The sequence below is a fragment of the Salvelinus namaycush genome, chromosome 21, assembly GCF_016432855.1.
Source record: "Salvelinus namaycush isolate Seneca chromosome 21, SaNama_1.0, whole genome shotgun sequence".
In the NCBI taxonomy this organism is placed as follows: domain Eukaryota; kingdom Metazoa; phylum Chordata; class Actinopteri; order Salmoniformes; family Salmonidae; genus Salvelinus; species Salvelinus namaycush.
In genome coordinates this window covers 40,808,911-40,822,454 of record NC_052327.1, presented here as the reverse complement: position 1 = coordinate 40,822,454, position 13,544 = coordinate 40,808,911, and the positions used below count along the sequence as shown (strand labels likewise).

The 13,544-nt window shown below is 39.0% G+C and overlaps 1 protein-coding gene across 1 annotated transcript in view; it reads left to right on the top strand.

Annotated features, from left to right (window-relative positions):
- The window catches only part of LOC120066730 (CD44 antigen-like), a 48,482-nt gene that overhangs the window by 20,761 nt on the left and 14,177 nt on the right, over positions 1-13,544 (top strand). The window contains exons 2-4 of the mRNA XM_039018194.1: positions 5,553-5,724; positions 6,516-6,655; positions 6,855-6,953. Coding sequence (XP_038874122.1) covers positions 5,553-5,724; positions 6,516-6,655; positions 6,855-6,953 — 411 coding nt within the window. The remainder of the gene's footprint in view (positions 1-5,552; positions 5,725-6,515; positions 6,656-6,854; positions 6,954-13,544) is intronic.

The following is a 13,544-nucleotide window of genomic DNA, read 5'->3' as shown; positions in this document are numbered from 1 at the left end:
CATGCATCCTGTTTGCAATAAGGCACTAAAAGCCAACTTTATGTCCTGAATACAAAGAGTTAGGTTTGGGGTAAAAAACACAACACATCACAGCGTCATATTTACACCTTCATATTTTCAAGCATAGTGATGGCTGCATCATGTTCTGGATATGCTTGTCATCGCTAAGGTATACAGAATTTTCTACGATAAAAATAAATGCAATAGAGCTAAGCACAGGCTAAATCCTAGAGGAAAACCTGTCTTAGTCTGCTTTCCAACAGATATCGGGAGACAAATTCACCTTTCAGCAGGACAATAACGTAAAACACAATGGCAAATATATACTGGAATTGCTTACCAAAACGACATTTAAAAAATAATCATGTGCAAACATTGTGTATAATCCAGGTGTGCAAAGGTCTTAGAGACTTACCAAGAAAGACTCACAGCTGTCATCATTGTCAAAGGTGATTCTAACATGTATTGACTCAGGGGGTTGAATACAGTGGCTTGCAAAAGTATTCACCCCCTTGGCATATTTCCTATTTTGTTGCCTTACAACCTGGAATTAAAATGGATTTTTAGGGGGGTTGTATCATTTGATTTACTCAATATGCCTACCACTTTGAAGATGCAAAATATTTTTTATTGTGAAACAAACCAGAAATTAGAAGAAAAGAAACTGAAAACATGAGCATGCATAACTATTCCCCCCCCCCCCCCCCCCCCCTCCCCCAAAGTCAATACTTTGTAGAGCCACCTTTTGCAGCAATTACAGCTGCAAGTATCTTAGGGTATGTCTCTATAAGCTTGGCACGTCTAGCCACTGGGATTTTTGCCCATTCTTCAAGGCAAAACTGCTCCAGCTCCTTCAAGTTGGATGGGTTCCGCTGGTGTACAGGAATCTTTAAGTCATACCAGAGATTCTCAATTGGATTGAGGTCTGGGCCATTCCAAGCCATTTAAATGTTTCCCCTTAAACCATTCAAGTGTTGCTTTAGCAGTATGCTTAGGGTCATTGTCCTGCTGGAAGGTGAACCTCTGTCCCAGTCTCAAATCTCTGGAAGACTGAAACAGGTTTCCCTCAAGATTTTCCCTGTATTTTGCACCATCATTTCTTCAATTCTGACCAGTTTCCCAGTCATTGCCGATGAAAAACATCCCCACAGCATGATGCTGCCACCACCATGCTTGTCACACTCTGGCCTTTGTTATATTGATTTTCTTTATTAGTTTAGTTAGGTCAGGGTGTGACATGGGATGTTTGTGTGTTTTTGTCTAGTTTAGGGTGTGTGTATTGTTTAGGGGGTTTTGTAGTATGTATGGGGTTGTGTTCAGTGTAGGTGTTTAGGAAAGTCTATGGTTGCCTGATTTGGTTCTCAATCAGAGACAGCTGTTTATTGTTGTCTCTGATTGGGAGCCATATTTAAGGCAGCCATAGGCTTTAGGTGTTTGTGGGTAATTGTCTATGTTGAACGTTTGTAGCTTGTGTGTGCACTAACGTTTGTAGCTTCACGGTCGTTTGTTGTTTTGTTTTGTAAAAGTGTTCGTTTCGTCATCTTTAATAAAAGAAGATGTCCTCATATCCCGCTGCGCCTTGGTCCGCTTATTATGACGATCGTGACAATGCTACACTATGGGGATGGTGTTTTCGTGTTGATGAGAGGTGTTGGGTTTGAGCCAGACAAAGTGTTTTCCTTGATGGCCAAAAAGCCTAATTTTAGTCTCATCGGACCAGAGTACCTTCTTCCATATGTTTGGGGAGTCTCCCACATACCTTTTGGTGAACACCAAACATGTTTCGCTTATTTTTTCTTTAAGTAATGGCTTTTTTCTAGCCACTCTTCCATAAAGCCCAGCTCTATGGAGTGTATGGCTTAACTTCTTATGGCTGAAGGGGCAGTATTGAGTAGCTTGGATGAAAGGTGCCCATATCAAACGGCCTGCTCCTCAGTCATAGTTGCTAATATTTGCATATTATTATTAGTATTGGATAGAAAACACTCAAGTTTCTACAACTGTTTGAATTATGTCTGTGAAATTAACAGAACTCATATTGGCAGGCAAAATCCTGAGTTGAAATCAAAACAGGAAGTCAGAAATCTGAGCTTGTATGTATTCACCAGAGTCCTTAATGAAATCCCCTTGAGCTATTAATGATGTTGCACTGCCTAGGGGTTCCACTAGATGTCAGCCATCAATAGAAATTATAATGAGACTTCTATGATGTTGTGGGAGAGAATGATAGCAGAATCAGTCAGGTGTCCATCAAGCTGCCATTTTCTGATCATGCTTTTTCCTCGTGGAGTCACTTACGTTCCATTGCTCACGAAGACAAGAAGGAATACTCCGGTTGGAACTTTATTGAAGCTATATGTTAAAAACATCCTAATGATTGATTGTGTACTTAGTTTGAAATGTTTCTTCGACCGGTAATATCACTTTTTGAAGTTTTTGTCCGATATAACGCTGACCAGAATTAGCGTTTGGATATGTAAACCAGACACGCTAACAAAAGAAGGTATTTGGACATAAATAACGGATTTTTTCGAACAAAACAAACATTTATTGTGGACCTGGGATTCCTGGTGTGCTTTCTGATGTAGATCATCAAAGGTATGGGAATATATATTTTTTAATCATGTATCATGTATTTTCGTGTTTATGTTGACGCCATCTTTGCAGCTGTGGTATTTTACTTTTGAGCGCCGTCTCAGATTATAGCGTGCATTTCTTTTTCCGTAAAGTTTTTTTGAAATCTGACACAGCGTTTGCATTAAGGAGAGGTATATCTATAATTCCATGTGTATAACTTGTATTATCATCTATATTTATGATGAGTATTTCGTTGAAACGATGTGGCTATGCAAAGTCACTTGATGTTTTTGCATTAGTGAATCTAGTCGCCTCAATGTAAACTCAGATGTTTTGATATAAATATGAATTTAATCAAACAAAACATGCATGTATTGTGTAACATGAAGTCCTATGAGTGTCATCTGATGAAAATAATCGAAGGTTAGTGATTAATTTTATCTCTATTCTGGTTTTTGTGAAGCTACCTTCAGCTGGAAAAAATGGCTGTGATTATTGTGGTTTTGTGGTGACCTAACATAATCGTTTGTAGTGCTTTCACTGAAAAGCCTATTTGAAATCGGACACTTTGGTGGGATTAACAACAAGATTACCTTTAAAATGGTATAAAACACATGAATGTCTGAGGAATTTTAATTATGAGATTTCTGTTTTTTGAATTTGGCGCCCTGCACTTCGACTGGCTGTTGTCATATCGGTCCCGTTAACGGGACTGCAGCCATAATTAAAGTGGTCCTATGGACAGATATTCCAATCTCCGCTGTGGAGCTTTGCAGCTCATTCAGGGTTATCTTTGGTCTCTTTGTTGCCTCTCTAATTAATGCCCTCCTTGCCTGGTCCGTGAGTTTTGGTGGGCGGCCCTCTCTTGGCAGGTATGTTGTGGTGCCATATTCCTTACATTTTTTAATAATGGATTTAATGGTACTCCGTGGGATGTGAAAGGTTTCGGATATTTTTTTGTAACCCAAACCTGATCTGTGCATCTCCTCAACTTTGTCCCTGACCTGTTTGGAGAGCTCCTTGGTCTTCATAGTGCCGCTTGCATGGTGTTGCCCCTTGCTTAGACTCTGGGGCCTTTCAGAACAGGTATACATATACTGAGATCATGTGACAGATCATGTGACATTTAGATTGCACACAGGTGGACTTTATTTAACTAATTATGTAACTTCTGAATGTAATTGGTTGCACCAGATCTTATTTAGGGGTTTCATAGCAAAGAGGAATACATTTGCATGCACCACTTTTCCATTTTCCATATGTTTTTTTTTTTTAACAGAGTAATTTTTTTCATTTCACTTCACCAATTTTGACTATTTTATGTATGTCCATTACATGACATCCAAATAAAAATCTATTTAAATTACCGGTCGTAATGCAACAAAATAGGAAAAATGCCATGAGGGGTGAATACTTTTGCAAGGCACTGTATGTATCTAATCAAAATATATTTGTGTTTTACTTTCCATTAATTAAAATAAAATTTTAGAATTTTTCTTCCACTTTGACAGTACAGAATATTTTGTGTAGGTCTTTGACAAAAACATTGCAATTAAATCAATTATCATCACACTGTGTAACACAACAAAATGTGGAAAAAGTCAAGAGGTATGAATACTTTCTGAAGGCACTGTGTGTTATAGCCCTGAAGCGACAATGAGCAATGACATGACAGATAATCAGAAACTTGTGCTCATGATTTATGGTTATGTGCATTCGTGCATGTGCGTATGTGTGTGTGTGTGTTTACTCCAGTGAAACAAAATATTGTGAAACAGAACCATACTGAGGTTCAAACACATTATATGAGTGATATATTACATGATATCTTACAGTACTTAGACTGCATCGAAACCATTATGAAATGTAATAACTCATAGGAAAATGTACAAACATAACTAGCTTGAATACATTTGTAAGATGAGTTGTATTCGTCTGTATGCTGTCTATTGTTTAGGAGCATAGTCATATGTATGCTGAGTGACGCAATGGCAATCAACGACCTCAACAACTTTGTAATGGCAGTTAGGGTTATTTAAATGTGCAAAATATGTTTAATTTTACAGTAAAACAGCTTCAAAATAGGCCTCTACAAAGCCTTGTAAAACCAAGCATGAATGAACTGTAAAGAGACTATTACAGGAAACCAGTGAATCTGACTGTAGCAGCTGGCCAGTTGGTATTTATTGAAGTATAAGCTGGGTCATGTGTCTGTTTATAGGAAGTGAAACTCAAGAGCACATGCATACTAATTGTATACATTATGGCAAAATCTATATGTATTGCAATGTGTTGAAATCTTAAATGTAGGCTTATACAGGTGAAAAAGATAACAAAGACAAAGCTAACAGACATTACTATTTATATAGGGGTACTCAGGTTATGATAGTGCTGAATAAATACTAGTAAGTCAGAGCTACAGTGAGGTCACACCTGGTCCCATATTTGTAATTTACTGTTGAGTGATATACTAGAAGAACTAGCTACTGATTTCAGAGGTATTTTCCAAGACCCCTATTCAACAACGCAAGTGTTAAGAAGTTTTAGAAAAGCAACATAATTACGTCAGATTTCTTTTTCAGAAGATAGGTTGTTGAAATAACATAATTACAAGGGAACTTGGCTTAACTGTTTTTAATTTTTCTTGTAAACCCAAATTTGTGATGGGAACTTTATTGTAAATGCCAACTTTATTGCTAATGCCAGGGGGAAATTAATTTGTTTCACCCATGTTTTGTTTGTAACCAGTTGGTCTTGTTGCTATGTACATTGCTAGTGAATGCCTAGTTCTTTTCAGAACATATTGAAAAGTAACCTTTCTTCCACGTTGTGTTCGTTCATTTTCTTTGACGAAGTCTAAATATTATACAGTTTTAAAATTCATAGTTACAAAATGGCCACCATGCAGTCACAGTGTCTCACAGGCCGATTTCCTCAATACTAACCTCTCTCTCACATTCTCTTCCTTTCCCCAGCTATAGCAAAGTCCCGTAGCTGCAGCCATGCTGGAGTGTTCCACGTGGAGGGAGAAGCTCGCTACTCGTTGACCTTTGGTCTGGCCAAAAAACTGTGTGAGAGCCTGGGCGGCACCATCGCCAGCAAGGAACAGGTCACCGAGGCCCACGCCCAAGGCCTAGAGACCTGTAGGTGAGGTCACACATCCATCTTTATGACTACAGTGTCCTCTTAGGACCCACATGATGTGGTTTATCAACGGGTAAATAATTATATGGGAATCAGCAAAAGGACTCCGTAAGACTAAGTCACTGTTCCAATATCCACACGAGCGTACCATTTAGAATCAAGCAATGTATTGGACGTGTGTGGTATGCTAGCATGTATATTAAACCGGAAGTGTAAATCTTTCATGTGTTTTTTTATTTGTAGTAGACTACTTACTCATTGAATGACATATTCTAAATTAAAACCGGTAATGGTAAAGAAATTGTATTATTATGTATCCTTTTATCATGTTCCTTATCTCAAGCTAAACACTTATAGCAGTTTTGGTTGACTTTTTTAGTACTTTACTGTTTAATCACCTATTTAAATAAAGGTTCAATAAAAAAAAACTCATGTTTCAGCATGATAATGTATGGCCCCATGTCCCAGATCTTCCATGGCCTGCATACTCACCAGACATGTAACCTATTGAACATGTTTGGGATGCTCTCAGTCGACGAGTACGACAGCGTTTTCCAGATCCCGCTAATATCCAGCAACTTTTTACCGACAATAAAGAGGAGTGAGACAACATTCCACAGGCCACAATCAACAGCATGCGAAGGAGATGTATCGCACAGCATGAGGCAACTAGTGGTCACACCATATCGTGACTGGTTTTCTGATCCATTTAAAAAAAAGAGTTATCTGTGACCAACAGATGCGTATCTGTATTCACAGTCATGTGAAATCCAAATGCTAATATTTGATTTTAGATATGGTTGGATCAGCAATGGAAATACCACCATCCTCAGACAGAAGGCCCATGTTAACTGTGCCAACAACATGACAGGAGTCTTCTTCCACCATGACACTCCGGACCAACCCTTTGATGCCTTCTGTTTCAATGCATCAGGTGAGTTTTTCTTTTTTTCATAGTTCATATTGACCAGGTTTGGCATGAGAACAGAGCTCTTTGAGAGACAATCACTAAAACACTTGTACATCTTAATGATTCTTGCCATTCTTAGAACTTGAACTGTAACATATGCTGGAGACAGTAACACATTTGTGCTTCATTCCTGATCCTTGATCCCAACCTCTGATTTTGACAGATTTGTCTATGAAGAACTGTGATTTGGCAATCAATCCTGATTCAACAGGACCAGAGAGTGTTCAGGTGACAGATGGAGACCTTGCTTCTGATGCTGCAGGTCAGTCCCGTCTTTTTCACCATCTACATTATCAACACCACAATCAATAGAATCAACAAAATCATGACATGTTCCATCTCCTCTGTATTTCATACAGTATGCCAATCTGCGGCTACACTATCTAATAAGTAAGCCTTGTCCGAGCCCATAGGGGCAGGAGCCTCCTGATTCTGTAGCATATGTACACCCCCTGGACAGGACGCTAGTCTGTCACAAGGTTTAAACTATCGCTTAAGACCCGTGGATCTTTACAATACTCCCTTTTTGTTTACAAGGCCCTACTTCATAAACTTCTGTCATATCTAACTTTGCTGTTGAAGTATAGACACTTGCGTTGCCTAACCCGTTCACAGGATTGATTAACTATTGAGGTTCTTAGGGTCTCCACCGAGGTAAGTAAATCTGCTTTTATTTTTAACATACTGTATTGCTAGATCAAAATTCTAAATACATTTCATATTGATGTTCTGATGCCGTTCGGGCAAGTTAAAGTATTGATCTGGGAATTATTTGTGGAGGAATATGATTATATATATAAAAGAAACGTCCTCTCACTGTCAAGTGCGTTTATTTTCAGCAAACTTCAAACTTTTTAGGGATCGGCGGGACATTCATAAATCATGCAGCGTCTTGTGTCACGATCGCAGACTTTAGAGAAAAAACAAATGTCGTTACATATAAGTGTCTTATAACTTGTTAATATAACTGCACTGTCCAATTACTGTAGCTATTACTGCGGGAAAAAATGCTATTGTTTGAGGAGAGCTCCTAACAACAAAACACTTTTTTCACCGTGATACGTTGGATAAATTTACCTCTGAAGGTGAAATGTGTACTTACATTCTGAAATATTGCTCTGATTTATCATCCATAGGGTCCCAGAGATATCATGAAGTGTAGTTTTGTTAGATAAAATCCTTTTTCATATCCTAAAAAGGTCCATATAGCACGCACGATCGATTTTGTATTTCCACTCGTTCAATTTGCAAAGAAAGGAATCTGTGAAAATCGAACCCTAAACGTTGTTTCAACCAGTCAAATCACATTTGTATGTATTCCCCAGAGATTCTAGAACGTAACCAGACTTCACTATATCATTAGGGGTGTAGTATATCCTACAGGACACCAAATCTGGTCAGAGGCCGACGCCTTCATGGCACGCCGATGACGCAGGTGGTCTTCACTTGATCGACTCTAACTTTGTCAAATAAGCACCAATCGGGGTCTAACAAAGCTAGCTAGATACCTGTATCTGTCGCAAAATGTATTCAGAGTTATGAAGTTATGAAAACTGGTTGTTTTGCAAATGTTGAACTTATAATATGGCTACTAATACTGGAAAAGCTAAATCAAAGTCCAAGTATACAGATTTTACGATATTCTTGCAGACAAATGTAATATGAATGCAAATGTCTTCTCCACGATTTGCCCAAATGTACCTGGGTGACTTCACACTAAATGTCATGTAGTTAGCTCATACTTCAAGTTATCGCTCTGAACCTTTGCACATACAATGCTTCCATCTTGTGGACACTATCGGAATTACCAGAGTGATGGCTTTAACAGTGACCTTTCTCTTGCATTTCAAAGATGGCGATAAAAAACACTGGTTGGTTTTTTCTTTGTATTTTCTTCTACCAGATCTACTGTGTTATATTCTCCTACATTCAAATTCACATTTCCACAAATTTCTAAGTGTTTCCTTTCAAATGGTACCAAGAATATGCATATCCTTGCCTCAGGGCCTCAGCTACAGGCAGTTAGATTTGGGTATGTCATTTATGCGAAAATTGAAATCAAATCAAATCCAATTTATTTATATAGCCTTTCTTACATCAGCTGATATCTCAAAGTGCTGTACAGAAACCCAGCCTAAAACCCCAAACAGTAAGCAATGCAGGTGTAGAAGCACGGTGGCTAGGAAAAACTCCCTAGAAAGGCCAAAACCTTAAGAAGTTTTAAGACATTGAGGTCAGTCAATGCGGACATTTCAAGAACTTTGAAAGTTTCTTCAAGTGCAGTCGAAAAAACAATCAAGCACTATGATGAAACTGGCTCAAACGAAGACCGCCACAGGAAAGGAAGACCCAGAGTTATCTCTGCTGCAGAGGATAAGTTCATTTGAGTTAACTGCACCTGAGATTGCAGCCCAAATAAATGCTTCACAGAGTTCAAGTAACAGACACAACTCAACATCAACTGTTAAGAAGAGAATGTGTGAATCAGGCCTTAATGTTCGAATTGCTGCAAAGAAACCACTACTTTAAAAATATATATATTTAACCTTTTAATCTTTATTTAACTAGGCAAATCAGTTAACTTCTTAGAACTAGGGGGCGACATTTTCACTTTTGGATGAATTGGTGCCCAAATTGAACGGCCTCGTACTCTGTCCTAGATCATATGATATGCATATTATTATTACTATTGGATAGAAAACACTCTGAAGTTTCTAAAACTGTTTGAATTATATCTGTGAGTAAAACAGAACTCATATGGCAGGCAAACTTCCAAACAGGAAGTAAAAATTCTGAAATGGGTCGCTGTGAAAGTCATAGCCTATTCAATTCTCCTATATTTATGGATCTGTATGCACTTCATACGCCTTCCACTAGATGTCAACAGGCAGTAGAACGTGGAATGAAGCGTCTAGCTTGATGTGGGACCGGATGAGAGCCATTGGAGTGACTAGACAGGCATATTGCCAGTTCTTGGCCACGCACACTGCGCATGTGATGTCCTTCCTTGCTATCGGTTATATAGATATGAAGAAATGCTCCGTTTGGGACGTTATTGGATATATATGAGAAAAACATCCTGAAGATTGATTCTCAACTGAGTTTGACCAGTTTATTCGATTTGTAATATCACTTTTTGAAGTTTTTGTTCATTAGCGTAAATTTGGATGGACACGTGAACTACACATGCTAGCCAAAGTTGCTAATTCGACAGAAGTAATGGACGTTATAAAACAAAACAACGATTTATTGTGGAACTAGGATTCCTGGCACTGCATTCTGATGAAAGATCATGAAAGGTAAGGGAATATTTATGATGTAATTTCGTATTTCTGTTGACTCCAACATGGCGGAGAATGGCTGAGCGCCGTCTCAGATTATTGCATGCTGTGCTTTTTACTAAAGTTATTTTTTAAATCTAACACAGCGGTTGCATTAAGAACCAGTGTATCTTTAATTATATGTTAAACATGTATCTTTATCAAAGTTTTATGATGAGTATTTCTGTATTTCACGTGGCTCTCTGTAAATACTCTCGCTATTTTGGAGCCATTTCTGAACATGGCGCCAATGTAAAACCACGATTTCTGGCTATAAATATGCACATTATTGAACAAAACATAAATGTATTGTATAACATGATGTCATATGACTGTCATCTGATGAAGTTGTTCAAAGGTTAGTGATTCATTTTATCTCTATTTGTGGGTTTTGTGAAAGCTATCTTTGCTGTGAAAAAATGGCTGTGTTTTTTTGGATATGGTGTTGAGCTAACATATATATATGTTGTGTTTTCGCTGTAAAACATTTAAAAAATCGGACATGTTGGCTGGATTCACAAGATGTTTATCTTTCATTTGCTGTATTGGACTTGTGATTTCATGAAATTATATTATATTATATCCCTGTGGCGCTAGGCTAGGCTATGCTAGTCAGTGTTTCTGATGACAATGATCCCGGATCCGGGATGGGTGGTTCAGAGTTAAGAACAAATTCTTATTTACAATGACGGCCTACACCGGCCAAACACAGACGACGCCTTATGGGCGCCTACTAAAGAACACCAATAAGAAGAGACTTGCTTGGGCCAAGAAACACAAGCAATGGACATTGGATAAGTGGAAATCTGTCCATTGGTCTGGAGTCCAAACTAAATATTTTTGTTTCTTTGTGACACACAGTGTAGGTGAACAGATGATCTCTGCAAGTGTAGTTCCCACCGTGAAGCATGGAGGAGGAGGTGTGATGATGTGGGGATGCTTTGCTTGTGACAGCGTTAGTGATTTATTTAGAATTCAAGGCACACTTAACCAGTCTACCACAGCATTCAGGCGATACTCCATCACATCTGGTTTGGGCTTAGTGGGACTGTCATGTGTTTTTCAACAGGACAATGACCCAACGCCTCCAGGCAGTGTAAAGGCTATTTCCAGGTGACGTTGATTGAGAGAATGCCAAGAGTGTGCAAAGCTGTCATCAAGGCAAAGGGTGGCTACTTTGAAGAATCTAAAATATATTTTGATTTGTTTAACACTTTTTTGGTTACAACATGATTCCATATGTGTTATTTCATAGTTTTGATGTCTTTACTGTTATTCTACAATGTAGAAAATAGTATGAATAAAGAAAAACCCTTGAATGAGTAGTTGTGTCCAAACTTTTGACTGGTGCTGTATATATATCAAATCAAAACAAATTGTATTGGTCACATGTGCCGAATACGACAGGTGTAGACCTTACCATGAATTGCTTACTTACAAGCCCTTAAGCCCTTATTAACTAACAATGCAGTTTTAAGAAAAATAATAGTTAAGAAAAAAAAAAAAAAACTAGAGTAAAAATAAAAGAGCAACAATAAAATAACAATAACGATGCTATATACAGGGGGTACCGGTACTGAGTCAATTTTAGGGGGAACTGAGTCAGAACAGAGTAAAGTACAGAGAGATCCTTGATGAAAACCTGCTCCAAAGCGCTCAGGACCCCAGACTGGGGTGAAGGATCACTTTCCAACAGGACAACTACCCTAAGCACACAACCAAGGCAATGTAGGAGTGGCTTCGGGACAAGTCTCTGAATATCCTTGAGTGGCCCAGCCAGAGCCCGGACTTGAACCCGATCAAACATCTCTGGAGAGACCTGAAAATAGCTGTGCAGCTACACTCCCCATCCAAACTGACAAAGCTTGAGAGGATCTGCAGAGACGAATGAGAGAAACTCCCCAAATACAGAAGTGCCAAGCTTGTACCGTCATACCCAAGAAGACTCGAGGCTGTAATCACTGCCAAAGGTGCTTCAACAAAGTACTGAGTAAAGGGCCTGAATAATTACTGTATGTAAATGTGATATCTCCTTCCACTCAGGAAGGAGACGTGTTCTGTCTCCTAGAGATGAACGTACTTTGGTGCGAAAAGTGCAAATCAATCCCAGAACAACAGCAAAGGACCTTGTGAAGATGCTGGAAGAAAAAGGTACAAAAGTATCTTTATCCACAGTAAAACGATTCCTATATCGACATAACCTGAAAGGCCGCTCAGCAAGGAAGAAACCACTGCTCCATAACCACCATAAAAAAGCCAGACTATGGTTTGCAACTGCACATGGGGACAAAGATCGTACTTTCTGGAGAAATGTCCTCTGGTCTGATGAAACAAAAATAGAACTGTTTGACCATAATGACCATCGTTATGTTTGCGGGAAAAAGGGGGAGGCTTGCAAGCTGAAGAACACCATCATAACCGTGAAGCACGGGGGTGGCAGCGTCATGTTGTGGGGGTGCTTTGCTGCAGGAGGGACTGGTGCACTTAAAAAATAGATAGCTTCATGAGGAGGGAAAATTATGTGAATATATTGAAGCAACATCTCAAGACATCAGTCAGGAAGTTAAAACTTGGTCGCAAATGGGTCTTCCAAATGGACAATGACCCCAAGCCAAACTTCAAAAGTTGTGGCAAAATGGCTTAAGGACAACACAGTCAAGGTATTGGAGTGGCCATCACAAAGACCTGACCTCAATCCTATAGAAAATTAGTGGGCAGAACTGAAAAAGCATATGCGAGCAAGGAGGCCTACAAACCTGACTCAGTTACACCAGCTCTGTCAGGAGGAATGGGACAAAATTCACCCAACTTATTGTGGGAAGTTTGTGGAAGGCTACCCAAAACATTTGACCCAAGTTAAACAATTTAAAGGCAGTGCTACCAAATACTAATTGAGGGTATGTAAACTTCTGACCCACTGGGAATGTGATGAAATAAATAAAAGCTGAAATAAATCATTCTCTCTACTATTATTTGGATATTTCACATTATTCAAATAAAGTGGTGATCCTAACTGACCTAAGACAGGGAAGTTTTACTAGGATTAAATGTCAGGAATTGTGAAAAACTGAGTTTAATTGTATTTGGCTAAGCTTTATGTAAACTTCTGTTTTCAACTGTATGTTGACTGTGACAGTTGTGTTGTATGGGGAGGATGCTACCACACATGACAAGCGCACAAGGTAGGTGTTCACTACAATGAACCAACATAGCCTGGGGCTACACATTAACTTTCCCACTCCACTGTCAGTCCAACCTTAGGCAGTTACTAGAGACCATGGAACTGGACTGCCACATGCCAGGAGGCCATTCAACAGCCAAAATGCTATCTGACAATTGTTGTCGTGCGTTGTCCTCATATGTACCTATTTTGCTACCAACAATGGCTGGCCAGCCCATGTGGCACCTGAACTGGACTCACGTGAATCATGCATTGGTCTGGGAAACTGCAGTAATCCCAACTTCCATATAAGAATTGACTGTGGCAGAGGATTGACTGTGAGATAGTGGTCTTTGTGCACCATGTTTGACAA